General features: G+C 34.6%; 5 protein-coding genes across 10 annotated transcripts in view; 2 read left to right on the top strand and 3 right to left on the bottom strand.

The window, feature by feature from the left end:
* Nucleotides 1-737: 737 nt before the first annotated feature.
* Nucleotides 738-4203, bottom strand: LOC105143764 (UPF0193 protein EVG1). 2 transcript variants are annotated; one of them, XR_015546362.1, is made up of 6 exons: nucleotides 3085-4203; nucleotides 2838-2968; nucleotides 2670-2766; nucleotides 2438-2581; nucleotides 1361-1611; nucleotides 738-1239 (listed from the first exon to the last, which is right to left on the bottom strand). XR_015546362.1 is itself a non-coding variant. In XM_011052247.2 (5 exons), exons 1-5 carry the CDS (start codon nucleotides 3335-3337, stop codon nucleotides 1460-1462), a joined length of 777 nt encoding a protein of 258 aa, XP_011050549.1. In that variant the 5' UTR covers nucleotides 3338-4203; the 3' UTR covers nucleotides 738-1459. The 2 variants fall into 2 exon arrangements, 1 of the variants encoding a protein (XP_011050549.1); XM_011052247.2 differs by having other exon boundaries at nucleotides 738-1611.
* Nucleotides 4204-4372: 169 nt separating this feature from the next.
* On the top strand, nucleotides 4373-8229 carry LOC105143762 (hypothetical protein). Of its 4 annotated transcripts, none has more exons than XM_011052242.2 (7): nucleotides 4373-4668; nucleotides 4810-4978; nucleotides 5403-5531; nucleotides 5615-5789; nucleotides 5893-5978; nucleotides 6193-6328; nucleotides 6745-8229. In XM_011052242.2, exons 3-7 carry the CDS (start codon nucleotides 5451-5453, stop codon nucleotides 6936-6938), a joined length of 672 nt encoding a protein of 223 aa, XP_011050544.1. In that variant the 5' UTR covers nucleotides 4373-4668; nucleotides 4810-4978; nucleotides 5403-5450; the 3' UTR covers nucleotides 6939-8229. The 4 variants fall into 4 exon arrangements, with proteins under 4 accessions (XP_011050544.1, XP_087266383.1, XP_011050545.1 ...); XM_087410257.1 differs by having other exon boundaries at nucleotides 4373-4608; nucleotides 4669-4978; XM_011052243.2 differs by lacking the exon at nucleotides 4810-4978.
* Nucleotides 7910-12399, bottom strand: LOC105143760 (WD repeat domain phosphoinositide-interacting protein 3). Its single transcript, XM_011052235.2, has 6 exons — nucleotides 12155-12399; nucleotides 11269-11445; nucleotides 10595-10852; nucleotides 10308-10509; nucleotides 10011-10234; nucleotides 7910-9622 (listed from the first exon to the last, which is right to left on the bottom strand). The coding sequence occupies exons 1-6, from the start codon at nucleotides 12219-12221 to the stop codon at nucleotides 9516-9518; spliced, it is 1035 nt and encodes a 344-aa protein (XP_011050537.1). The 5' UTR covers nucleotides 12222-12399; the 3' UTR covers nucleotides 7910-9515.
* A 694-nt stretch (nucleotides 12400-13093) lies between these two features.
* On the top strand, nucleotides 13094-14377 carry Mrm2 (Mitochondrial rRNA methyltransferase 2). The gene has a single exon (XM_011052239.2). The coding sequence runs from the start codon at nucleotides 13364-13366 to the stop codon at nucleotides 14102-14104; it is 741 nt and encodes a 246-aa protein (XP_011050541.2). The 5' UTR covers nucleotides 13094-13363; the 3' UTR covers nucleotides 14105-14377.
* The window catches only part of LOC105143759 (uncharacterized), a 100470-nt gene continuing 87158 nt past the window's right edge, over nucleotides 14366-27677 (bottom strand). For both annotated transcript variants that reach the window (XM_087410255.1, XM_011052234.2), the window contains one exon: nucleotides 14366-19984. In XM_087410255.1, the coding sequence (XP_087266381.1) occupies nucleotides 17507-19864 (2358 nt within the window). In that variant the 5' untranslated portion in view covers nucleotides 19865-19984 and the 3' untranslated portion in view covers nucleotides 14366-17506. The remainder of the gene's footprint in view (nucleotides 19985-27677) is intronic.

The raw sequence follows: 27677 nt of genomic DNA on the forward strand, positions 1-27677 counted from the left end.
TGCAATTTTCATCTCATATTAAGCTATCACTATTGCCGCATATTATGTCCGAGACTTAACTTCAAAAAAATGAAATAAAAATTAATAGTTACAGATAAAATGTAACTAAATAAAGTTAAAAGTCTAAATTGTAACCAAGTTAAGTTAAAATTAATTAACTTTTTAATTTTTTAACTTAACTTTTATCTTTTTAATAACTTAATATTACCCTGGTAATTTCGTATGTGCAACTTGTCATGTGAGATCATATCTAATAGTTTCCTGAAACACTTAATTAAGATGAAACTCACTTAATTTTGATTAATAAAGTATATATTTGTCATCATTATTTTTTACATAGGACTGATGATGATTAAGTAAAGTCGAAACGTTCCCTCTCTCAATTTATATATTGTTAAAATTAATGACAACATTAAAACTTGTAATAAATTAGTTTTAAATTGTGATCCAATTATTTGTTCTTATTTAACCTTTCTTCCTTTTATTATTGCTTTGCATACTAGAGCTAGAAATTTTAAATATATTAAATATCTTTCTTTTTTTTTATTTTCTTAAAGAATATCTTTTTGAATTAACGGAAGTATTATGTTTCAGCTATGACAGCATTTTGATAAATACGTTTGTTTTTATTTTGAATTTAAAAGATGTTCTAATACCTGTTTCCACCATAATTTATAATCTTGGTTTAATTAACTCTTGATCTTTTTTAAAAATTAGAAAAATGAAAAGCAAATTGATTTATAAATTATTGATTTATAATTAATTATATTTTTATTTCGATATTGGAAGATTTTCAAAAATTATAAAAACTACTTTACCACGAATAAGATGCGTAATATAAAGAATATTTTTTAGACTAAGAAACAAGAGAATGACAATACATATAAAAATGTAATATAATAAAAATAATACATGAAAAATAAAATATAAAATAATAAAATATAAAATATAATATTATATGAAAAATAAAATATAAAAAATAAAATATAAAAAATAAAATATAAAAAATAAAATATAAAATATATGGTAAAGATAAGAAAGTTAGAGAAAAAAAAGAAAAATCTTTTGACGAAGTTGATACCTATCTTTTTAAAAAAGTCTATACGAAGTAACTTTACAAAATAATATTATATAATATTAGAATATAATCTTACAAATAATTTATCTGCTTACATTTCAGACAGTTGAATCATTATGATTATAATACTTGGCATTATTATCTTGGCATTACGTTCTTATCTGTAAAATTCATTTGTCGTTATCAGATGATTGAAATACAATAAAAAATATCTGATTGATAATATTATATGTAACACACGTAAAATCCAATCTATGTCATCTATAGCGCTGTAGCGCTTACATGTAGATTATATCAATGGAAGAATCAATTCTGTCCCGGTTCAGTCAATGGAAATAATTTTGACGACGGTCTTTCGTTCTTAACTTCATAAAATTCTTTTCATAGCTGATCGGACGTTTGATTATCCAGCGACTCCATTAGCCGTATTTTCTGCGCTATCTCCTGCTGTATTATAGGTCGATACTTCTTCCCCATTCCGAGACTCTCCATATCGTGCAAGAAATCCATCCTTTCGCGAATCCCTTGTGTCACTTGAGAAACAGAAGGATGCAATTTATCGTCATAACACTCATAACATCATCAGTTTTCGAAAACGTGCATTACAAAAATCTATTTTAAACTTAGAAAGCTCTGCTGCTTGCACGATTGTTATAAATAATAATAATTTTAAAAAGAGAGTTTTCGACAACTTTCTTAAAATTTCATATTTTACCCTATAATTATAAAGATGGCAACTAGGTAGGTATACGAGTTTTATATTGCTCTTTTACTTCACAAGTGACACAACTTAAAAAATGTGATTTTCAAATTATCACTATGAATAAAAGAGAATGAGGTAAATATTATTAATTATAAAAAATGAATTAACTTCATAAAACATCGTCAACATTGTCACAATTTCAAAAGGACAATTTAAAAAAATCGTTTCAATTCAAAAAGATAATTTAAAATCAATTTTTTTTAATTTTAACTTATTTTTTCAATAAATATATTATTATGCATATCAGATCTCAGATAATGTTGATAGAATTAAATAATTTCAACAGATAATATCTTCAAATTTGACGTGCATTACAATATTTGAAGGAATTAATTAATAATTTTCTGTCGAGTTAAAAATAATTTTTCCTTTTTTGAGAAATTTAATTCTTTTAGCTGTGTCACTTTTGAAATAAAAGAGAAATATAATTAATATACATTGTTTGTTTTTTTAATCAGTAAATATGAAATAGCTTATTTAAGAGAGAGTATATTAATTCTACATATAAAACTTGTATAATTGTCATTTTTAATTTTTATACTACTACCACAATATGTCTTCTTTTCTGAGTGTAAAATAGACTGTTGGTAACTTACAGTCGTTCAGAAAATCCGCATTTTCAGGTATTTCTGGTTCCCGTTTAGCCCTGTGGAGGATCTTAGGACCATGAGGAGTCTCCGGCATGTCCTTTCCAAAAGCCATCATACATGCCAAGTGACGCTTTTGTTTCTCCTTGTTGGCTAATTGCGTAAAATTCATGTCATTCAATGTGCGTTTATTTTTATATTCGACTATTATCTTGAAGAAAGTATTATTTCTAATTATTACGTAAGGGCGCTGTCCTCCTGTATTGTTCTCTCTCGTAAGCACCGCTGCTTATAATCATATCCTGTGAACGCCTCCTCCAAGCATTAGGAAATTTAACCTAACGGAAAATGTTACAGGATATTATCTTGAAATTATTTTCTAGAAAATCCTTTATATTGCGATATTTACTTGATCATTTTCGACCTTATCTTTCGCTTTTTTCGTTCTATCGATGGAAGGCGGTAAGGATTCGCCCTTGTCTACCGCCTCCTGAATCATTTTCCTTTGCATCATTGATAACTTGGATTCTTCCATTAACACTAATATTCAACATTTGCCAGTCAAGAATACGTGATCGAATTGTAATAAAAGAAAACCAGTTGAAATTTTGACATAAAGTAAATCATGCGTTGAACATTGGTTATCATTTACTTACGCTTAATGAGATTCTTTGTTTCCTCGCTATATTTCGCCCTTGGAGGATTGTGAAATGCGCCCACCCCCAAACCAACCCTCTGATATTTTCGCTCCATTTCGGTTTCGAAATTGCGAATCCTCGAGAGAGCGCGCGAAATCACGCTAATTGCACAACTGTCACGAACTGTCACGACCCTGCGGTCCTTGCGGCAGTTGCGGCTCGCCAAAGCGACAATCACGCATTCATCCCTCTTGGCCTCGTAATCTACCATTCCGGGACGCGCGTCGCGTTTCTATGACTACTTGAAAAGATGACTCAACTTGATCGAACTAACTTTTAAATTGGAATTCGAATCGCAAGCCATTACTCACGAGTGGGTAATTTCTGCAGCTGTTCGCAAACCCATTCATATGTAATTAAAATTTACATGAATCGTGATTAGATTTTGAAATTCGAAAGAAATTGGAATATAATTAAATTATATGCTGTGTTTTTGGGCATTTAAACTTTTAAGATAATAACGTAAACTGGGATTCTAAATTCAAAAATTATATGTCTAGGGGGTCGATTTTTTATCTTGAAATAAAGTGAAAATTACAAAAGTGAATGAATTTACTAGAATAGTTACAATTTTATTGGTCAATGCCAAGTAAATTTGTAATTTTCACCTCGTTTCAAAGTACAGAATCGATCCAGACCCTTAGATCCAGATATTTTAAACTTCAAAATTCCGAATTTTCTTGCTTGAATTTCTTTGATATATTTTGATATATTTTTTAGATAATTTCTAAATTTCTGAGATCCCCTAAATTTTACGTATCTGAAATATTAAATCAAATAAGAATCCTGATTATTTCATCGTAATTCAACTTATTCTAACTTTTCAATTTTACTTCTGAAAGTCATCAATTAAACCAAAATTAGATTAAAACAATTTTCTTTAAAAAATTGCTCTTTTTACAGTAATTAATCCTTCAATTAAATGTGTCCTCACATTCAATTAATCATCCCTCGAAGAAAAGAAATAAAAAATAAATCAATTCTTATCACACGTCGAAGCTTCGTGCTAAAGCAAGCTTAATTAAATCAGCAAATTTCATTTTTAAAGAATCATAATCTGACAAATCATGCGATTAATTGACGCCAACGCGACGCGTGTAAATAAACAATGATCAATCTGCGGCAAAGCACTCCAAGGGATGCGATAACGTGCATGCCGCGACGCGTGCGCGTCTGCTCAGTCTACTGTCGGGGTGCCGTTTTCAACCCCCCTCGAACCACCAAGTCACCCTCGCGTTCTGCGCGTCGCAAGCACCTCGATGAGACCGACCCTGAGACGCGCTACTTTTTCCGTTACATTAGTTTTCGCTCGTCTACGATCGCACGGGTGTCAGAAGAATTCATCGATGGTAACCCGCAATTAAAGCTACCACGCAGCGTCCCGTTATCGCGAGGTGTGCGCAAGACGAGAGTTATTGATTCTCATTGCGAACGGACGGTGATAATTCGACGAGCATACTCGGAGCACACCTGGTCGCCAAGGTAAGCGGCGACGTGCGTTTCACCTATTTTCGTCATCGCTGTGATTTCGATTGTTTTAAGGTGTGTCTCAATGCGTTACATTGAGGGTTGCCAAGAGGTTGCAACCTTCATGGATTGTTAATCGATAAAAGATGGGCACAGGAATGTGATATGATCTCGATGTATTGTTGTTGTTACTCACTGTTTCTTTTTATTTATAAGTGATCTCCACGTAGTGGACAATTTATCCAAGGGACGTTCTGGGATCGTCCTTAGGATGTAGAAACGTCTTCTGAACGTTTCTAGAACGTCTTTAGAATGTAGGAATGTCTTCTGAAAGTGACCTTCTTTGGGACGTTTATTAGGGGTCTGTTCTACATGGATTGTTATGGTACAATTTACAATTAGTACAATCTACTTTATATTGGAAACTGTAAGGCCGGAATCAGACTACGTATTGAAGATTGAAATTGAAGATTAAAAAATGAGATTGAAATTTGACCAATGAGGACGAAGAAATTTTATTTTGATTGGTCAAATTTCAATCTTTCAGTCTTCAATCTCAATCTTCAATGCGTAGTATAATTCTGGCCTAATAGAGTTATATTAACGTATTAAAATTGACGAAAATTATGGGCCGATTAAAAGTTCGTCATCTCGTGGCCAGATTCTGTTATAGAATTTTTACTTTATATGTAATAGCGAAATGTATTTTAAAAAGTTGAATAACTTATTAAATATAAAATATATAATAAACACGTAATGCTATAAATATTTATGAATTACGTAAAAAATAATTAATAATAAACTTTCAGGACTGTTTGAAGTGCTAGTGTAATCTACATTAATTCTTAGAAGCCAAGATGAAGATCGGACTGTTGAAGCACTTTATGCACTACTTCAACCTGAGGCAGGGTACGATAGTAATCGCCATATTCCAAATGGTAATAGTAATCTCTATGAAACTTCTGTGTCGGACAATTGATCTGCTTCGCTGAGCATAATTTTAATAAATGTTCATACGCAGTTAACGTCCGGGTTGGGTATGATATTCTTCATTCTGGGTGTGACGCACGCATTGGGAATTCAAGAAATGTTGGCGAGAGATACCGAAGATGCACTCGAAAGGGAGGCCTTGGAGGAGATATCATCGTTCCATCTCAACAAAGAAAAGTTGGAACTGGCGCATCACACTGCAACCGGTTATTAATACTTGCATTCACGCGACACACAAAAATCACGCATGAAAAAATACAACAAAACAATCATCGTCCCTCCCGTTACAGCGATTTTATGTATTTGCAGAATTGGAATACGCGATGTATTGCGGCCTCGTCATCACAGTTATCCATTTCATCTCTAGCGTGTTACTTCTCTATGGGGCTTTGACGGTAATCGAAATCATTTGAAAGAATAATTGAAGTTCGCCTAAAAAGAACAACGAGTCATTATGATATTAAAATGATATCAAAATGATTCCAAAATTACTATTAAAAGTCATTTTTCAATTATTTCCGATTCATTTTAATGTCATTTTGACGTTATTGTGACTTGTTCTGCTTGGGCAAAGTTTTTTTTTTTCTATAATATATATTCCATTTTCAGAGCAATCGTCATTTTATGACGCCATGGATGATAGTCAAGATCACTATCATAGCAGCCCTAGCGATCTCATTATTCCTGGTAGAGGAGGATTGTCCTTTCCTCGCTAGTCTAGGCGGAAAAGCTGATATTTGCCAACGTAAGTTAAAATTTGAATTTTTTTCATGTTTCAAGATCAATAAATAATCGATGTGCAATTTGCTGGAAATTGTAAAATTCACGCAAAAATATTATTAAGCATGAAGATCCGCTCTAACTGAAGATCTTCCTCGCTTATTTATGTTTAAAATTATATAAAATCGAAAATTTGTGTTCCATACTGTACGAATTTCTTTGGTTAAATTTTATATCTCTTCTATCTTAAAAAAATTTAACTAAAGAAATTCTGCAGTACTGAGCTCTTATTACGTTATAAAAACACTACGTAAAATATATGATACGAGAAAGATAGAATGATATATCTATATGTTATTTCGTTTGCTGAAAAGTCTTACATTGATTTTATTTATAAAATATTTATCGTGTTTTTATTAAAGGACGATGTGATATTTTCAGGCCTAATCGTCTTTTTCCTGATAATCGCGAGCTTTTACGTCTGGTTCGTGGTGTACAGTACTTATAAGAGCCTTGAGACAAAGAAGGGACTTACGCACGAAGTGCACATTATGAAAAAAAAGTACGCAGTACCCGTACCGCTGGAGGTACCAAAAGCGGTCCAGATTTCGGTGAACAAACCTTACGAAATTTAAAAATATTATGAAATAGCAATGGAGAATTTTTTTGTCAATGTACGGTTTTACGGTTTTACGTAAATTACGAAGATGAGGAAACCTCGTAATTTACCCCGTAAAACCGCAAGATTCAATCGCGATAAGATCTCAGTGACGTAGATACATTTTAAAAAATCATGTGCTTTTGGACAAGTTTGGAAATTGGGATGGCAATTTAGAGATGATTACAAAATCGTGAAATAAAGTACGAAAGTGAAGTCTCGAAAGTGAAATAATTGATTGCAAATTGACGGAAGGTAATAAAAACATGTATCGCACGTATAGGATAAAGAAAGTAAAGCTCAAGATCTGCAAGGAACGCGCTTCTCATATTTGAATGTTTCTCCTTGTTTTGCCTTGTTACAGTTGCATATTCCTTTACATTTGTGCGTTAAGATAATTCTTTAATGTGACGCACAGATGCTAGTAATTATTTATTACAAAAAGAACGATTTTGCTAAATATTTAGTGCTAAATACAGATTTAAAAATAATTTTGTTAGATCATCAAAATAATTGTAAGACACTCCCAGCTGCTTGTTTAACTGTCAAAACTTTTTACGATTGCTTATACTTGAATGTTCTAGATATATCTTGGTGGCCCAACAAAATTATTTTCAGATTTGTATTTAATTAAATTTTTTAATATTTCAGTAAAATCGTTCTTTCTATGCACCATACTCTTTACGTGTGACATACATTTTGGATTTCCATCTGACGAGATTATAATGGATAAAAATATCACAATTCTAAAAGTAATATCTCTCTTTGTGCTGTGAACAAATGCGCACTTTCTTTCAAGCGCAAGACTGAATTTAATTTTTTAGCATAAGCGAGCGAGGTCTTCTCGGGAGATCTGCGCTCGATAGAGTGACAACATCGAAAACGCTATGTACAATATATGAATCATAGATTAATTTATTTAGAGAAATAGAAGTGCAGGACTCCGAATCGAGGAATAATCAATTTTATTTCATATTTAAACCCAATTTCTTTGTGAAATTACAACTTCATTATCTGCGGTAATATCCGTATGATAAAGTGTAGAATCTCTCTTGCGTATATGTATATTAAATGTATGGAAAAAAAACATAAAGTAAAAATTACAATACTTCAGATGTATATGTATATGACGTGTATATGATATGATTCGGCTATGAAACAATGTCGTATTCAACGAATCGCCAAAAACGGATGCGATTATAACAACAATCTATTTATATTAAATGTATGGGAACGTAAAAATAAAAATTATAATACTTCAGTAGATATATATATGTATATGACGTATCTATGATATGATTTGGCTACGAAACAAAAGTGTTCAACGAATCGCCAAAAAATGGATGCGATTATAACAACGATCTATTTAAATAGATTTCAAAATCGTCGAAGAGGATGTATATCACTTTTATACATAATGCATTTATAATGAAAAGATTTGCTGGGCTACGAAACACATGATCAATAAGGATATATAATTGCATTGCAAAGCGCTTACCGTGAAGCTACGGCAAATAATTATTTGCTTTTTGTCACAAACATGTTTTAAGCCTAATCTACAATGTGCTCTTTGCTTTTTCATGGAAAGAAAACATTTGTTATGAACGCTAATCCTATAGCATAAATTCCATTTGCAAATATAAGGATTATTGCAAGTTATTGCAGGTCAAAGCAAGTGTAACAAATTTGCAAGTGTAACAAATATTTATTCTTTTTTGTACTCGTTACAAAAATGATTTGTAACAAATACAAAATATTTGTCAAATATGCAAATTTGTTTACATAAATTGGACAATTAAATTTTACAATTCTTTTTACGTCCATAACAAAATCATTTTTTTTCCATGCCGTTTCTTAGTTTTTATTGCTTTTTACCTCTTATCTTTTTGTCTGTTATTTTATTTATTCGTTTTCTGTCATCCAAGATAAAGGTTGACGAACTTCGAAAGAGACAAGAAACACGATTGTCGACGGCAGAGGAAAAAAGTAAGAAACAGGAAACAAAGAATATATTGTAGATTAGGCTTTATGACCAATGTTCGTTTTAGTTAGCTGCAGCAACATTCTTATCTAAAACGTAAGAAAACGTGAGTATCACGCCAACAAGTAACTTGCGATGTCTCCGGTTATCACCTGGGAAAGTATTCCTTCTGTTTGTTATATTTAACATTTTCCTTTCGTCTATTAATAGGCGTCAGCGAATAGGCTTGTGTAACAAGTTTATGACATAATCTCTGTTAAGATAGTTTTGTCTGTTCAATTTGTCAATTATTTTTCTTTTTGTTTTCAAAAATCTGCGCACAATACACCAACGAACGATATCACCAACAGTCAATAGAACTCTTCATTTGGTCCTCTATCGTAACGTTAGGTACGAACTTTATTGCCCCTATATAAACAGCTCGAGTGTTACAATCTCCATGTACCTGCGATGTACCTACGAGCCATTGAATTCTTTTACTCAGCCGAAATATAAGTGAAAATAGTGAAGGAACACGAAAGTCAAGTCCCTCGTCGCGCGGTTAGAAATTCACCGCCATTATGTATCCTCCAATCACGCTTTATCGTCGGTCAACTCAAGAAATTGAGCATAAAAGTCTCTCGTGCACTCACCCTTGTTATTGAACACGAACTTGTAATAACTACCATCTGCGCATATCACTGTGTATAAAAATTGTAAACGTGAGAGATTGCTCGAAATATGTAATGGTTTTCGGTTAAAAATCTTGTAATTTTATCAATATAAATTAACTTTAATTTCATTGTCAGTTTAACTTACATCCTTTTCTAATTCTAAGACCAATATTTATAGTCTATTCTTATTGTACAAGATTAAATAATGTTTTAGGAACGCTAATACGACTCTATAAATGATTTATAATATCCTAAGACTATAATATCTTAAGATATTCAAGACAATTTTAAAAATAAGAACTGACTACCGCGCTAGTCTATTAGAAAAGATAATGAGTAAATTAAACCGAGGTTGAAGTTAATCTATACTGATAAAAACAGATATACATATATATAATTCACAAACATCGCTCACCTATGATACTATTGTTATCTTGGCCAAACGCACACATGCATTGAGGACCGCTCGGCACTTGAAATTTACAGAAACTCCAACTCGAGCTGAAGTACTTTGGCAGGAACGTGGCGGACGCTAAACTAGATTGGCGATTCAGTTTTTGATCTTCAACGGCAAATACGTGCACAGTGCCATGATCACTGGCTACACACAGCCACGTAGAGTCATGATTGAAGTTTATGCTGGAATTAAATATATAAAAATTAATATTTCATGTTACGTGTTTCGTCATATCTCCCCTTTTACTATGCTTACCAATAGATATTTGCGTGATTCGCTCCTCTCCTTAATTCGTTAATCATATTACCATTTTGCGTATCAAATACTCTTATCAAAGTACCCTTCTCCGAGGCAGTGGCCAATCTGGTGCCCTGCAGATTTAAAGCTATGCAAGATAAAGGCGTTTCATGTGCTTCTATATTTAAGGGTTGCTTCTCTGTATTAGCCAGATCTATAACTGAAATACACAAGTCGTTAGTATTAAGTAATATATTTGATGTAGAAGATATATCGAGATCTCGATTTTTTTATTGAACTCTTACCTTGAACGTGGCCATTCTTTCGTCCAGGAAAGGCTAGTAAGGAGTTGTTGCTATTCGGGCATAGAACGCATAACCCTCGCGGATTAGGATTAGTCTCAAATACGTGCAACTGTTGGGGATTTTGTGTAAACGTATAAACCTTTATAACACCCTCTAACACTACTACTATCCTGTCTCTTCGCAATTTTACCCCTTTCACGGGTGCGTTAAATTCTAAGGTAATTGCTGGTAATTTCTTTATATCATCCCATATCATAACTGCAATCATAAAGTGTAAGTAGCCTGTAATTATGATAATAAGCCTGTTCTTTGTCGCTGGACTGCTAAAACTTTCTTGCTTTCATCAAACTTTAAATATATGGATACTTTCCAGCAATAGATAACACATTATTACACACAGTAAATTATTGCATCCATGTTATTCGCTAATGTTAAACAAAGATAAAACGATCCCTATGTTACACTATGGGTTCATTCCACTTGACGCTCTCGCAAGTATTATCCTTGTTTAACAGTTGATAAATAACAAGAATGACTCGAAGAGTTTGACAAACAGCCTATGCTTCTTGCTGGAAAACAACATATTTTATTTTAAGTACAACAAAAATACTAGTTCAATTACAAAGAACAGAACCTAATTATATGTATATCAAATGTACAGAAAGTAAATAAACCTTTGTTTGTCGGATACATTGGCTTGACTCCACCTCCAACCAACGCCAGATAATTACATCTGAAAAGCATCTCTACATATCCAAGACCTCCATCGCTAAAGTCATGCCTCTCTTTCTCCTTAAGTGGATCACAGTTGTATACTCGGAATCCATTCTCCATGCCACAGGCGAAGCATCCTGCAAATGCGTGAACAATAGCGATACAATTTTATCTGTTATACATACATTTTCCTTTCCTTAACAATATTAATCCACTATCATGTATATTTATGACACAAACACGTCGACACGAGTGCAGAAGATGACTCGACCTGATAAACTCATACATGGAAACGATATCGCGCGAACTTACTTCAAGCGTGCAATCATGGAGTCGTCCGTTGCATTAACGTTCAACGGTATCACTTCGAGATGGAACGGAAGCAAACGAAAGAAAGATGCAAACAAATGTGTCAAATCGTTTCATTCTTTCATTGCACACTTTTATAAAAATGGGAAGATCATTCACTAATCTGACTGTACAAAAGTAAATCCGAATAAATCGTTAATCTGTCAGTTGCAAGTCGCGCGGACGTCAAAAGGTCACCGACATTCCTCGGCGAAGAGGTTCGCGGTCGATCGATCGACGAAATTGGTCCTCTGGCGTTCCAGATTACGATAGCATGAAATTGAGAACGCCAAGTGCAGCTCAGATGAGAGATGGTGGCATCGCGCAGATTGGCGCGGATCACCGTGGAGACGAACATTAACGAACATTGCGTAGACGCGCGGGCGGCAAAACTAGGCTAGGTTAGAACACGGAAGTAAGGCAAATCTGACAGGTACGCAGTCACGGATGTTGTTCCGCTATCGACACGCGTTGTTAGACAGCCGCACGGGAACATACCTTGGTCCTGATTGAAGCCGGCGTAGAGCAGGCCGTTGCCGTGCGCATTGCCCGCTGTGAGGTTCATCGTGGATCACTCCGTCGACGAAAACATCCGAAACCTCAAATGTGTGTATAGCTCTCTCCGCGGCTCCTCGGTCACATCGCCGGTTGGCCGGTTCGCCGACACGACACTCTTCCGTACTGTACTTGACTGTACTCTGCTACGACGAGCAGTACGAGCATACCGAGGAACGCCGAACAACGCGCATGTGTTGCATATGTGTGTGTATGTGTGTGTGTGCGTGAGTACGTGAGCGTTTCCCTGAATATGCATGCATATTTAATATCATACAATACGTACACTTTTACAAAAAGTTACTTGAGACACTGACAAGGAATTATTAAACACTCTGATGATAATCTTATGGCATTATAATTTAGACGATTAAAATATTAATTTTGTTTTTTTATTCATTATTATTTCGTGTTATTTTTGTTCATCAATAATATTATCTTAATTTATGATTTGTTATTGTCCTGATAATAATATTTGATAAACAATAATATTTTTATATCATCTCAATATTTGATTTTTATTTAAAGCATTTTTATTGTTACCATTCCGGGTTTATCTGTGCGAGTGATAATTGTAGAAAAATATTTGTAGAAGAATATGATTGTTTTCAAGACATTGCGGTTAACTCATAACATTAATTCTATTTTTATTAAGAATTCTAGAAAAGATGTGTAGACTTTCTCGACTTTCTCTTCCGAAGTGTTCCAATTTGTACAAAAAAATTCTAAAAAATTTTCTAAGAAGAAAAATTATATAAGAAATTCTAAGAATAATTTTTATCATATATATATATATATATATATATATATAATAGAATCAGAGAGAATTAATCTTCGCCGAGTTCCTGGCAGAAACCCACCACACCGACAGATGTTAATCAGCTGATCGACAATCAAAATAAATTAATGGCGATTAGGCAACATGGCCGCGTCCAGGGTTTTAATTCTGCGATGTCAACAGTTTGCCTTTACACGCGTTTATTCTCCATTTAATAACGCAAGTTGTATATATTAACAATTCTCTGAGAGTATATGACGCTAGTCTGCTGACAGATAAATATTAATTCACCAGAAGTTGAATCAAACGTTTATGCTGAGCGTTTACGACGCGCGCTTGGCCACAGGTTAGATCACATTTACATTACATACGGGATGAATTCTCTCTGCAGGAACGTTTCGCTGGCGAGAAGCTTGCATACCAGCGGCACGCTTCTGAAGGAAACCCCGCGGAATCTGAAGAATAAGAAGCACAGCTCACAGCTGTGGCTGGAGAGGCAGTTGCGCGATCCCTACGTGGAGAAGGCAAAGCAGGAGAAGTACAGGTGCAGAAGCGCGTTCAAACTGCTGGAGATCAATGAGAGATTCAAGATCCTCAGCCCGGGTCTGACCGTCGTAGATTGTGGGGCAGCGCCCGGCAGCTGGACTCAGGTCGCCACCAATCTGACCAACGCTGGTGGTAAGAAGGAAGGTCCTGTTGGCAGAGTGTACGCTGTCGACAAACTCCCGTTTTATCCTGTGGAAGGTGCAACCGTCTTGGGAAACATGGATTTCACGAACATCAAAACGCAGGAGACTCTAAGCAAATTATTGCAGGGGGACAAGGTCGATGTCGTCTTGTCCGACATGGCTCCAAATGCATCCGGCGTAAGAGAGATAGACCATGATAATATAATGCTACTCGCTTACGCTGCCTTGAGATTCGCGTTACAAATCAGTAAGGTACAAAGCACGTTCGTTGTAAAAATCTGGGACGGTGGTAAGACGCAACAGTTTGAACAGAATCTGTTAAAGTTTTACAATAGTGTCAGGGCAATTAGACCTGATGCGACGAGGGACGAATCGACTGAGACATTCTTCTTGGCTAGGAGATTTAAAGGTCTCAAGACGAGTTGATGTAATTGATTAGTTCATAGATACAATAGATTTATTCGCGTTGAAATCTCCTAAACTTTTGCACTAACAAGATAAATAAACAACATTAATTTTATTGTTATATAAAACGCTTTATGGATAAAAATGTGTATCAATAATATTATATATATTGTCGCGAAATTAAATATTTTTGTAAGCAACGCGAACGAATTTAATATTTCAATTGTAAGATATTTAAAAAGAATATGTTGGGCAGGTTGTACAAATAAAAGAGCACGATAATTTTGTATCATACGGGCGTCGTATGCGATTCTTTTTTATAACTCCTTTACTCCGTTATCTAACAGGCGACCTCGCACAACACGACAAATGCAATATACATTGATATATTTCGCTATAAATAATACAAGAAGATTTAATACACGATTAATACGCAATCGGAACTGTGCTGCTGTTAACGCTTATTTATTTATATTATGCCTACATTATGCCTCTATGCGTATATACATTCCTCAATGATATAATTAATATGTACACGAATCGACATTTAATAGTACTGGAGAAATTACACACCACATTGAAACGTATGTAGATCAGTAAATTTACTGGCCACACAATGTCAAGTATCGTAAAATCTTTCGGCTTAATTATCGAGTTCGTAGAAGGAAACACGCGCAAGAAAGCTGATTCGAAATGTCTCAATGCTTTGAATGATGACTCGATAACATCTGCTACAATAAAAGTCGCGGCTTCTTAGTAACATTGTACGCAACAGATTAAAATTAGGAAGCAAAGTACTAAAAAAATTTTAATTTACGAATATTAATAAGATTTAATAATTTAAATATTACTTGAATGGAGTACTGCTTAATATTATATTTGTCAATGACACAATAATTTCTTTTATTTTTGATTTCAAAAGAAAGAAAGCTATAGAAAATAATATCTCAGGAGAGTATTATAAAATGACAAAATTTAACAATATTTAATTTTAAATTATTCTAAATTATTTGCCTAGTAAAGTGAAAATAATTTTTCTGTATGTTTTGTACTAATAAAAATTAACTTACGAAGACTTTTGCGATTTACATTAATAGAACTTATTGAAAATATTTTATATCGATTTGTTATATTACTAACACATACACACACACACACACACACACAACTATAATAAATAAAAGCTTTAAATATATTCTTGCTACATGTCACATGTAGAGCCGGAGCATTTATTATAGCGATATCGGAGACAACGTTGCCGTCAAAATATAATTATCTTTCCTAGATGAAAGGTAAAGCGAATACAATGAAGATCATCGAAACTTTTCGACTGATTTCAATGACTGTTTTGAAAGAAATCACCTTTGAAGTTATATCGACGTGAAACAACGATCGATTAGATCACACACCGAAAACACTTATTCTACGCTGTGGGCTGGCTAATGTAGGTGTAATTTTGTGATGATCTGCAAAAAGTGGTCTAACACGTTCGCGCACGCTTGCCATTTATAAAAACGGGTTATTTAAAAATTTGCAAGAGATCGTGTAACCGGAATGGTTTTATACGCTCTTCTTTACAAATACTTTGCAAATACAAATGACGAAATTGATGCTGCACGATTGTATTTCTTTACTGAAGAGAGCAACACGATTCCCAAGATTTCGTACGGCTGAAAATCGACTACTGTATAATAATTCTAAAGATCAGTCTGTGCTTCATTAACACTTCCGTTAGTAAATGAGCTCAATATATCGCTCGCGAGCTCGCGAATACGCCATTCATATATTCTTATCTTGAAATTAGTGTTAACACTGACAAGTCTAATAACTATCTCTCTGCTGCACAGAGAATATAGATTTATCAATGACGTTTCACACGAAACTTGGCTGAATTAATAACTATTTCATCATACGATAGCCTAATCAGCGATATATTTTTTATCAAGAATTTGTTAGCCCGCATTTTCGTTATATATTTAGAATTCACTGCGATTGTTATGTCATATTTCCATTAATTTCATTTGTCACATTAAAGTAATAGATAATTGTATTATTAAAATAAAATTTAATAGAATTGTCAAATGAAATTGTAGATGTAATAAGTACTTATTATAAATAAAATAGAAACTGTCTGTAAATGAAAGAGTCAGTATAAGTAAAAATTTCATTAAAACATGATTACATTAAAAACATTGAATAGAATTAAAATAAAATCATAGACATAATAAGTACCTATTATATCTATGAATAAAGTAGAGTCAATACAAATGAAATTTCGTTAGAAATAAAATTAAAAAATGATTATTATATTGTTAAAATAACATTGAATAAATTACCAAATAAAATAGTAAATATAATAAGTACCTATTATGTCTGTGAATAAAACAGGCAAAGTGTCATTCATTAGAAAGCGATTATATTATTAAAATAATACTGTTAAAAATATAAGGAGCTAAGTATCACATATGAAATTAAATATGTGACGAAACTGCGGATCCTTATTAATTTCTATAATCGAAAAAATGTAAAAAAATCACTCGTAAAAAAATTTAAAAATTACTTCAGGCAGTGTTTCTTCTATTTTAGCGCATTCTGGTAGAAAATTTTAGCTTTCGTAAATATTAGCCTAGTTAATGTCAGTTCAAACAAATCTATCCTCATCAACCTTGATGTTTGAAACAGCGACGCTTTATTTTCGCAACTTAATATCTCTCGTCAGACGCGATGAATTCACAAGTGATTCCGACGCTCGATTTATTTTGAAATGCATGACACAGTTTGAACTTTCCATAGAAAGCATCTGATTAACGTGAAAAAATTTGTCATCGATTGCGCAAATATTTTGCGTCAGCACGCTACTTGCTACTTCCTCGCTACTTTCTCTGTTCGATGCTTATCACTATTAATTACACAGCATAAGATATCAGAACGCATTTGTGAGATTTTCCTTGAAAATCTTTTTTCGGATGCGAATAAATTTAATCACCGACACGGCGTGACGCAACTATAATAAACAAACGTCTAAGTACGTTTCTAAATTTCCCTCCGCTTTTAGCGAGTCCAGTTTTCTTCTCACATGAAGGGAGGGCAATACCGGGAAGATACTTGGATTTCAGATCACTCCTCTTGAGATCGTCGAAGTTTCCAACGATTTGCAACACATTCGCTGAGCAAAAAAAAAATACTAAACGCGATACATACAGTATCGACTCTTGAACTTCTCAAACAGATTGCCGCAGATTGTCTTCCGTCAATAATCCTTCTTGTCAATCTTACCTACTATAAAGTCCCTCGTACAATAGCGATCTAAATGCGACGACAATCCACAAACTATCTTGACGCAATTTCGGAATTCTCGAGTCACTTGACACAGTTCCGTACACAGCTCGTTAAACCTTTCTTTCAAGAAAAGTGATGTGAAGATTAAACGCTAATTGGTGTCTTTCGCTTTTGCGTTGAAACCCTGTTTCCCGGTGACGTCTCCGTGAAGGGACTCAACCTTCGTGACGATCGCGCCCGAAAGGAACGGGTGTAGGATTGTTCCTGGTCGTCGTTCTGATCGACGGGATAGATAGCCGGATCTTTGATCAGCGGAAGCTTACTCCAGAAATGCATCAAATCTGGTGTCTGATTCTGCCTCTCGCTGGGTGTCGCCTGGACGCGATCCAAGTCCGTCGTCCAACTCGACGCCATCAAATGATAAACTGGTTTCTGGCGGACAGGCACGCTGCTCTTGGTGCTGGTACCGCCGTAAGGGCCGACGTCGTCCGCGGAATAGCGCGAATTCTGCTTGTAATTCAAACTGTGTATGCTGTTGGCTATCTCCCCGCTATCCGGAAACCTTACGTAACCATCTTGCTGCGGCCGCCTTACGTAATCGGGAAATCTCACGAAATCTTCAGCAGAATCCAAGTTCATCGTGCTTCGTATGGAACTGCTCGGGATGTTTGTTTCGAAATCTTTCGGACTTTTTTGCAGTATGCTCTCTTTCAATCGTTTATCGTTGATCGTACGAATTTCGGTTGTCGGATCTTCCTCCGGCGAATCGTACGAAGAAGATGCACTTTCCAGTTTCTTGTTTTTCTCATTCTCGAACCTCATGGAGAGCTGCTCGGTTGGCTCGCGTCCGTGCGAACTGACGGTCACTACATCGTGGACGTCATCAGGGAATATAACATGGGAACTCTTAGTCTCCGAGCTGAACAAGTTTTTGGATTTGTCTTCGCTGTCTTTGACTTTTTCCGTCGTATCCTGTGACTTGGTGGTGACTTGTAGTCTCTCGGTGTTCACGTCCAAGAGCGTCGTTTCTACAATGAAGTCACCGTCAATGCTGACTTCGCTGGAGACATTGCTGCCCGCCTCGTCTTTATCCTCCGTGGGCGTGGAATCGTTATGATGATTTACGATCTGATTGAGTGTATTGAACAGCTTCTTTAACTCTGCGATCTGGTCCTGTTGCCGTTGATGACGATCGCGATCCGGACGCTCGATATCTCGAACCGTGGGAATCGTCATGCCGGCCTCTCCATGCTTCAGGATCTCCTCACCTTCAGCCGAGTCGTCTTCATCCGGCACGTCTGTGCTATACGGATAATCTACGTCGCCTTCTTCCTCGTCATAGAGGAAGTCCGTTTCCTCGCTCGGCTTGGAGGTTTCCGGTGCCTTGTCTTTCACGTACGTCTCGTTGTCTCGTTGCTCGTCTATCGGGATCGACGTCGTTTGCTTCGCAGGAAGCACGGAATCGGATGCACCAGTAGGGACGCTCTCGTTGGCATTTAAGGTAAAATTGGATATCTGTACAACCTCTTCGGTGGTATCGTTCTTCGTCAGCGACAGATCGTCCACTACGTTCGTCAGTTTCGTAGGCGAGATCAGCAGTACTAATGCTGGTGACAACTCGGTGGAGCTCTCTTGCTTCTCCGTCAAGACGCTTTCTTCTGTACTGCCACTGATGTCGATCCTCTTCACACTCGAGGAGTTCAACACTGTCTTCAGATCTACTGGAATCTTGTAATCCACCACTTCCGAGAAATTGGTGTCATTCGTTTCCTCGACCAATTCCGTCACTGGAACTGTCGCTGGAAATTTCTTTCCAACATCGTCGCCATTGGAACTTCCAAAAAAGAACTCGTCTTCGTCCAAGGTCGTGTCGTTCTTCAATTCGTACAATGTCATGGGCAACTTCATTTTCTCTTCGTCTGCCGAGAAGTAAGTTTCATTGCGAGTCGGCGCCGCGACCGGCTGGTTTTTCAAGAACGTTTCTTCGACTTCAATCTCCGTCGGCTGAGGATCGGTGTCGGACACCGCAGGGATGTTAAGCTGCAGAGGGATGTTAAGTTGCAGGGGACCGGTCGACTTTTTCTGATCACTCTTGACGGATTGTACACCACTAAACATGAGCTTGAGTCGTTCCAGAAGGAAATCCTTGTGCGCGGTCGCGTTAATGCTTATGCTCTTAACGCACCTACCCATCTTGTCCGCGTGATAACCTTCTGCGCAGGCAGGTAACACCCCCGGTGCGATGAACACGCTCTTCGGCGTTATTCTTCGAGAGTCCAGACTGGGTTGAAAGCCGCTTTGTGGATCCACCAGGAGCAACGCTTGCCAGAAGTCGCCCAGAAAATCAATGTCCTTCTTTTTGGGTGTCGATGACGATGATGGTGCTGACAATATTTCTTCAGGTAAACGGGCAGGTGCCAATTCGGCGCTGCAGATCAGTCCGAGAAACAACAAGATAGGGAACATTCTCCATCGAGAATGCCTTCGCCGTAAGCTCAACATCGTTTCGTCCTCGTTGCTTCTGATCGAAGCTTCTTCACGGAGAAAAAGGAAGTTATCTCAAGACGCTCGTCTGGATCTTGCTTGTCACCTGTCCCTCGTTTTTGGAAGCATCGGATCAGTCTATCCAACAGATAAGAGAATTAAATAAAATTAATCGTTTTCTATGCACGGTACACATGTAGCATGCAGTCGAGCGGAGAAATTAACAATACGTTTGCGCAACGCGGCGATGTATTAACTTCAGCCGCTGGGGCTTTCACTTGAGTAGCGGCTCATCTAGGGAGCAATATTAACCCAGTTTCTAATCTTAATAGATACCACTTAGCCGGCGGTGCACGTATACCGGACGCATCGTTCCCCGAGGCAATTTAGGGCTGTAAGTTTCCTCCGGAATTTCTCAGAATGTTGTGCATCTGCTTCGAGCGTAACTAAAGTGCCCCAGTAGAAATGCTTTCTACTGTCTTTACGGATGTGAATAATTAGAAAAGAAAACTTCGAATGCGTGGCTGGTAATCATATAATGACGCAGCGTGACACGCGGAAAAGAGAATAAATCGACTATTATTATCTATCGAGTGAAAGTTGTTTCGGATCCTCTTGGAGCAAAGTGCTAGTAATAGAAAAATCACGATATACATTCCTATCCCCTTCGGTGACGTATATCATGCAGCAAATACGTGCTATAAATCGATTGTCGATTTTATCAACTTACTCGATCGCCCGAATAAGCATCCAATTAATCAAGTTTACTGTGATAGCTGCGAATGATACGTGAGAAAGGAAAAGTTATACAGCTGAAATAGTATTATATATCCATCGGACGAACGTGATGATGGTTTGCTGGAACACATATAAACCGACGGCGAATTTTAAATGTGAATCATACATAGTAGAATTATACTGCAATTTAGAGATCTACCCTCTAACTAAAAATTCATCTAATTTCACATATAATACAAAAATAAACTCGAAATGAAGAGTTTTTATTAATTTCTGAAAGTATTTAATTAAATATTTGTACATTTATATATAATAATAATTTTATCAATAAATATATAAATATTAATAGGTTTTTTTTAAACTTTATTGATGATTTAAATATTTATATTATATATTATAGTAATAGTTACGTTAAATATATATATATATATTATTTTTTTATTATGGAAATAATTGTACGTTGGTTTTATTGCACAATTTATGCGTCGGTAGAAGAAAAATCAGAACGTGACGCTCATCTGACATCCCCCATTTCCGCTCTTCAATTACTTTTATATATTATCTCGCTTTTTAACCGGGGCTTCCGCGTATAAAGCACACATAAAAAGGATAATTAAACGTATGCAATTGCGTTGCGTGATATACGCCGTTTGTGTTTCTCGGAGTTTCGAGAAATACAATATGTTTCGGGTTGTTACTAGGCACTGACACTGTTCGCATATATCCTTAAAAGGCGTGCTGCAAAGTGCGTGCCTCATATACGGCTGGATAATGCGCCTGCCGAGTGTGCGTACACACAACGAGGAAAAGTGAATGCACGCCGATCTGTTTTTACCGTTACACAGGCACGCCGAGATTATGTCTGCTTCGTGAATAAGACGTACAAATACGAAAATCGACTTCCCGATCGTTTATGTGTCGTCGCATCGCGCGGAATATATCGGGATTATTTCAGGGGACTGCTCTCTTCTATTTTCAGTAGCAATAATAGGAGTAACGGATACTTTATAGTGTTCCGAGTGAGAAGCCGCAAAATGTGATATATATATATATATATATATATATATATATATATTATATATATGTATATTAGTTTATACTGGAGTAATCCTTACCATTGATTACCTCGAGTACGAGACAAATTTATACGAAATATATTATATAGTTAGAGGTCCTTTCTTTTTACTTGTAATTCTTTACAAAATCAATGAATCGGTAATTTTTAATAAAATAACTAAATCGATGGTTTTTAACGAAATTAATAAATCGATCATTTCAGAAGTTTTATAAATCAATTTTTGTCGAAATTGAGATATTATTGAGTTTCAGAATCATGAGAGCCAAATACATAATTTCTTATAAAAATCGCATTAATCACGCAATTTTTTTTTTACTACAAAATTGAAGGATGTTATTCTATAACATTTTTAGAAGTCTGTCTCATTACATTTACAGAATTTCCTAATTAAGATACAATTATATGTAATTTGTATGAAATGCTCATTTTTTTTCAAACTCAACGTAAGTCAATATTTTCAAAATTATTGTACTTTTATCTTTGAAAATAAGTTTTAAAAATGATATACTATTTAATATATGAGCTGATGAGAGACATTTTTTACATATTTCTAATTAATTTTAGTTAAAGATATACCTTCTTTGAAACTTCTTTTCTGCTTGTAATTTTCAACAAAATTAATGAATTAGTAATACTACAGTTGTAAAAACTAGAATATTTTTTTCTGTGAAAATTAGATTTTTTTACTTATATAGGATTTCTGATATGACCGATTCAAATGTGACCGCGTGCAATACAGAATTTTTACCGTAAGAAACGTATACATGTTGTAAATTGTCTGTTTCCGGTGAGAAAAACGAATTCATTTCTCGGGCAAACGTGTTCTGAGGATAACACAAATTCAGACGGGAAACACGAAGAATAGAGAAAAAGCGGATACAAATTGATACGACGTGTCCACATCACACATTGGAGATAAACTCAAACGACTCAATTTATGAACATGCCCCGATGCAGATGTAAAATACAGTTTCCTGTGAGCCCGTTAGCATTCCAAAAAGTTCAACGCGTCCCACAGCGGGCACTGAAATTGACGCCGTAAATAAAACGCGCGTAACGACCGGAGGGAGATTGAATGTCTTTCGCGCGACCGTATTTATCAGCCTTTCCAATCAACGAAAGTCGATGCGTTAACATCGAGGTAAATGTCAGACAGCGGCAGGAAGCGCCCATCGTCTGGCTTTGCCCGTTTACGATGCACGTCGTCGTCGCCGCGCGCGCAATAATTTCGCTGAAACGACGCTCGCGCGGAAAACGCGATTTTCCGCGCGTAGCACGATATATTGACAGCCCGAAGTTGGATTAATGCTCGGTATCGCCGTTTATCGGCGATACGTTCGGAATGGAAACGTAAAATATTTTGAACATGAAACACCGATAACACTGTGTTACAAGGTTTCTATTCCTCGTCATCTGAATGGTACAATTCTTATGTAGCTGTTGGAAAAAGAATTTATGTATAAGGTTAAAAAAATTCCATCATCCACAGATTTTGAAAAATCAAGAGCTTTAGTTTTGAAAAAAGTCTATAAATTTAAATAATTTATAATACAAACCCTTTTCCAGGGTTGGATAAGTTAACTTTTTTTTTTAACTAAATTAAGTTAAAGTTAACAGCCTTGAAAATTTAACTTAATTAAAATACAAGTTAATTCATAATAAAATTAATTGAATTATTTAAAGTTAAGTTAATAAAAAAAGTAATTAAAAAATTTTAAAAGTTAAATTTTGAACGAACAACCAAAAAAAAAGAAACAGTTTAACTATTTTACATAATTTTTTATATTTTTCCTTTTTTGCAGCTTATTTATTTAATCTGATTATTTTTGTTCACAAGTAACGATTATACAATATAAAATTATTAAATTATATACTCATTAGACTCTCGCATTGTATCTAAGGATTAACTTCAAAAAAATCAAATTAAAAGTTAATAGTTACTGATAAAATGTAAATTAAGTTAAAAGTTAATAGTCTAAAATGTAATTAAGTTAAGTTCAAATTAATTAACTTTTTAACTTTTTAACTTAACTTTTATCTTTTTAACTTAGCACTACCCAACCTTGCCTTTTTCTATTATTTTACGGAGTAAAATACATAAGAATCGTATAAGTATTGATAGAGAAAACATCACTGTTATCTATAGTGTCAAATTTAATCTAATTATAGCCTAAGAAGCAGCGACGATTTAAATTAGGTTAAATTTGATACTACAGATTTAATGAGGAACATTGTAAATCAGTATAATTTTTTTACGTTAGATATTAATATTATAAATTTTATCTAGAAGTAGTGTTTTGGCGCTAAGACAAATACAACGATATGTCATGATATAAAACAGGCCATTGTGTTCCTTTACACAATTATAATTTAAGTTATTTTTAATCATTTTTATAAAGCGCCATAGCTCCTTCTCAATATATCGTTAATTTAACTAAAACAATGGAGATAAACAATTTAATTTAAGAAAATATATTAAATTTGACTTAAATTTAGTTTATTTAATGTGCATGTGTTAAATATAGGCGTTATTTACTTTTAAATTAGCTACAGAAATGAATTGATTTATATTCTGAAAATTAAAAATAACAAACTGTTATTTAACTCAAGGAATGTTACCACCGCCCCTTTGATATTTACCAGTTAAAATATCGATGGTGTTTTTAAAGATTCTAGTTTTGGACGGAGGATTAATATATCATTTAAATTATATACATAAAGATTAAAAAAGATTTTATATTGTCACATTTATTTTTATAAATTATATTATATTATAAAAAGATATTTACATTTTTTATAACTACATTACCATATATTATACATAAATTTACATTATTAAAACATAAGAAATTTAAAGTGGAGTTTTTAAAAATTGAAGAAAATTGTAAACACTTTTGCAGTATAAAAGATCTTCTATCTACAAATATAAAAAAAAACCTACAAGAAATATCCCTTAATTGTCGCGAAGCAAAAAGTTGATGAAAATGTGTTTCACTGTATAATCGTTATCACTAGTCAGAAACATGCCTGCGTCGGAAAGACTATTGGTATATGATTTATGTGAGAACGATTTATGTAAGTACTCTCTAGTACAATCCGAGATCGCCATTATGAGATATCAGCGTCGATTTTTCTTTCGGAACTACTCTATCCCGCGATATCTACGCATGGTAGAAGCACGTGGAAGCGTTTCTATTAAGAGAGCTGTAAGGACGCTCGATTGCGGTAAGATCACTAAACTAGGGTACTTATCCTCTATAGCCTATTTCAACTACAATCGCTAAATTGGTTCGGCGTATTTTGCGCTAATAAAAGGCCGCGAGTACGCTGTGAACGTCATGCATGAAGGATGTTAATACGCGCAAGAAAGATCCTACCGAATTATATCTCTTCAATGAATCTAGGAAATAAAAATGAAGATATTAGAGTGAGAAGATTTTTATTTCAGACGCAATCTTTTTGTATTAAGATATCACTCCCTTACTTCAAAAATGATACAGTTCAAGAAATATAATTTTTGAATTATTATCATGAATGAGTTAAGTAAACATTATTCTATCAATTGTCAAAAGTGAAATAATTTATTCTAGTAACATAATTTATTAACACAATATTGGCCAAATATTGGCTATAGTGAGTGCAAAAATTCGTACATTCGAGAAATTTAGCTTCTAAAATCAAAAATATATGCGAAACTCATTTGTTTATGTTAGAACAGAATGTAATCATTGTATAAAATTGCTGTTTATTTTCTAAAAAAAATTAAATTATTTTCTAAAAGCTATTAAATAAGATTTTTTTTTATACAAAATTTCCTTATACGAATACTTTTTGTACTCATTGTATACTGGCTTAATATATCCTCATTTAATCAATGTATCACCAATAAATTGCTCCTAGAGTAAAAAATCGTTAAAATCATCACAATTTGAAAAAGATGGTTCTTTTAAGAATTGTGAGACAAAAATGACATTAGATCATGTTAAGAGTATATTCTTTTTACCGATATTATTTGATATTCGGAGTTAATAATTTTTTTTCAAATTAAAGAAATAGTTTTTTTTAAGCCTTTTTTCTGAGAAACTTAGTTTTTTTTTCAGTCGTATCACTTTTGAAGTAAGGGAGCGATTATGTTCAATTATTGGGGAGAAGAACGATGAAGATACTCACGCATTATAATTCCTCGGTGATTTCGCGAAAGGTCGAAACTCACTCGAATAATAAAACCGAATCTTCGTCGGTTTCCTCCGACGAGGTTGCGTGCACGCGTTTGTTAAACAAAACGTGCAGTACACGTAGTCGAGGAGAAAAATAAAAGGTATATAAAAGCGAGTATATCACGTTTAACGCCACGCGGCGTGTACAAACGCGAGCGTGTAATCCAGCTGTAAATTCAGTGATTCGGGACAGGGCGAAATAAAATATAGCGTATCCAAAGATCTCGCTACTTGCCGGACACGATATTGCTCGAGGTCACCGAAAGAAAATTAACCGGACGCGAAGCGACATTTTATGCGTGGCGCCACGAGATCTTGAGAGCATTATCTTGCAAAAATACGTACTTCTATATATATATATATATATATATATATATTGAAGTACGTATTTTTCTATATATATATATATATAAAGAACGTTACAAGATACGGCTTAATAATGTCCAACACGCCTGCCACAAGAAAAGGAATCTCTGCAGACGTTGACACGACTTTTTCGAAATTTTCTGTTCGTTCTTCGTCCAAGCTACACTGAAGTTACACTGTTAAAATTCATAATGTCAAATTATATCCAATTTTGTGCTATTTTTAATCATTTCTTTAAATCGCCACTGCTTCTACTCAATATGTCGTTAATTTAACTGAAACAATGGAGTTAAATTGACTCCAGAAAATAATTTAATTCATTGTATTAAATTTGACTCAAATTTAAATTATTATTTAATAAGTATATTAATATAGATTTTGAAATTAACCATAGAAACGGATTGATTTACATTTTGACATGTATGGAGATTTGAAATTATAACATTTCATTTTTTTATAATCAAGAGATTGGATTACCATTGCTCTTTCGATATTTAATAGTGTATTCCGTTCGTCGTATTTTTATACCTCTGTGTCTCTTTGCTTACAGAGTATAGCCCAAACAATTTAATGAAAAGAATTAATGAGAATTTTATGGCGTAAATTTAATTCACGGTACATTAATTAATAGCTTCCGGCATAAATGCAAATGGAAATATTTACGAAATGTCAGATCAGAAATATAAAAAGATAACGGAGCGATATTTATCAAAAGTCCTCTTATAAATAAATTCATTTAAACCATCACCTGATTTTATAATTTATGCAAAATATGAGTATAATATGAGTTCTAGTTATGCTTATTGAGAATTAAACTATTTTTCTCTTGTTGTGCCGATTCTTTTGCATATATAATTATAATACATATGTAATATTCATATACGATATATATAATTTATCACTCATTATATCGTACACATTTTTTAATAATCTCCTGGATGTATTTTCGTGAATCATTTTTGTCATTCAATTTCGAATGTGTAGCGTAATAAAAATACAATACTTGGCTCAACGCGAGAAAGTTTTTATATTTTACAGGCCGGGACACAAGCAGTGAATGGTCAACCATAATTATTCGTACATTCCGACGAATACTTAAGCCGTTTCACTGATAGCGAGAGTATTTCCTACGCGACATGCAAGCATTCATTATCCGCGTTTGTCAATGACCAGCGACTTTTATTGCTCGAGTACCAACCACCAAACGTTTCTGTATCGGAAGCTTTCTCCGATAAGGTTGTCACTTTCGACTCAAAGGGAGAGCGGAGAGAGAGGGGGAGAGGGGGGAGGGAGGGGAGAGGAGGCAGAAAGAGGGTAGGAACAAAGAGAAATTCTCAGAGAATCCGTTAATTACATTTCAATGTTTAGAAGATTATAATTAAGCAATAACGTGGGCACATCTACTATAGTCAATTTGAAGTTAATTTCAACG

Source organism: Acromyrmex echinatior, chromosome 10, assembly GCF_024713525.1.
Source record: "Acromyrmex echinatior isolate Ae372 chromosome 10, ASM2471352v2, whole genome shotgun sequence".
Classification (NCBI taxonomy): Eukaryota; Metazoa; Arthropoda; class Insecta; order Hymenoptera; family Formicidae; genus Acromyrmex; species Acromyrmex echinatior.

Excerpts from the sequence above, each read along its gene's own strand:
- LOC105143764 (XM_011052247.2), bottom strand. The coding sequence starts at position 3,337 with ATGGTAGATTACGAGGCCAAGAGGGATGAATGCGTGATTGTCGCTTTG. Across the intron at positions 2,969-3,084 it reads AACAAAGAATCTCATTAAGC|TGTTAATGGAAGAATCCAAG; the intron begins GTAAGTAAATGA and ends GTTGAATATTAG. Across the intron at positions 2,767-2,837 it reads ATAAGGTCGAAAATGATCAA|GTTAAATTTCCTAATGCTTG; the intron begins GTAAATATCGCA and ends ATTTTCCGTTAG.
- LOC105143762 (XM_011052242.2), top strand. The coding sequence starts at position 5,451 with ATGAAGATCGGACTGTTGAAGCACTTTATGCACTACTTCAACCTGAGG. Across the intron at positions 5,790-5,892 it reads GGCGCATCACACTGCAACCG|AATTGGAATACGCGATGTAT; the intron begins GTTATTAATACT and ends ATGTATTTGCAG. Across the intron at positions 6,329-6,744 it reads AAAAGCTGATATTTGCCAAC|GCCTAATCGTCTTTTTCCTG; the intron begins GTAAGTTAAAAT and ends TGATATTTTCAG.
- LOC105143760 (XM_011052235.2), bottom strand. The coding sequence starts at position 12,221 with ATGAACCTCACAGCGGGCAATGCGCACGGCAACGGCCTGCTCTACGCC. Across the intron at positions 10,510-10,594 it reads AAAGAATGGCCACGTTCAAG|TTATAGATCTGGCTAATACA; the intron begins GTAAGAGTTCAA and ends TGTGTATTTCAG. Across the intron at positions 10,235-10,307 it reads AATCACGCAAATATCTATTG|CATAAACTTCAATCATGACT; the intron begins GTAAGCATAGTA and ends ATTTAATTCCAG.
- Mrm2 (XM_011052239.2), top strand. The coding sequence starts at position 13,364 with ATGAATTCTCTCTGCAGGAACGTTTCGCTGGCGAGAAGCTTGCATACC.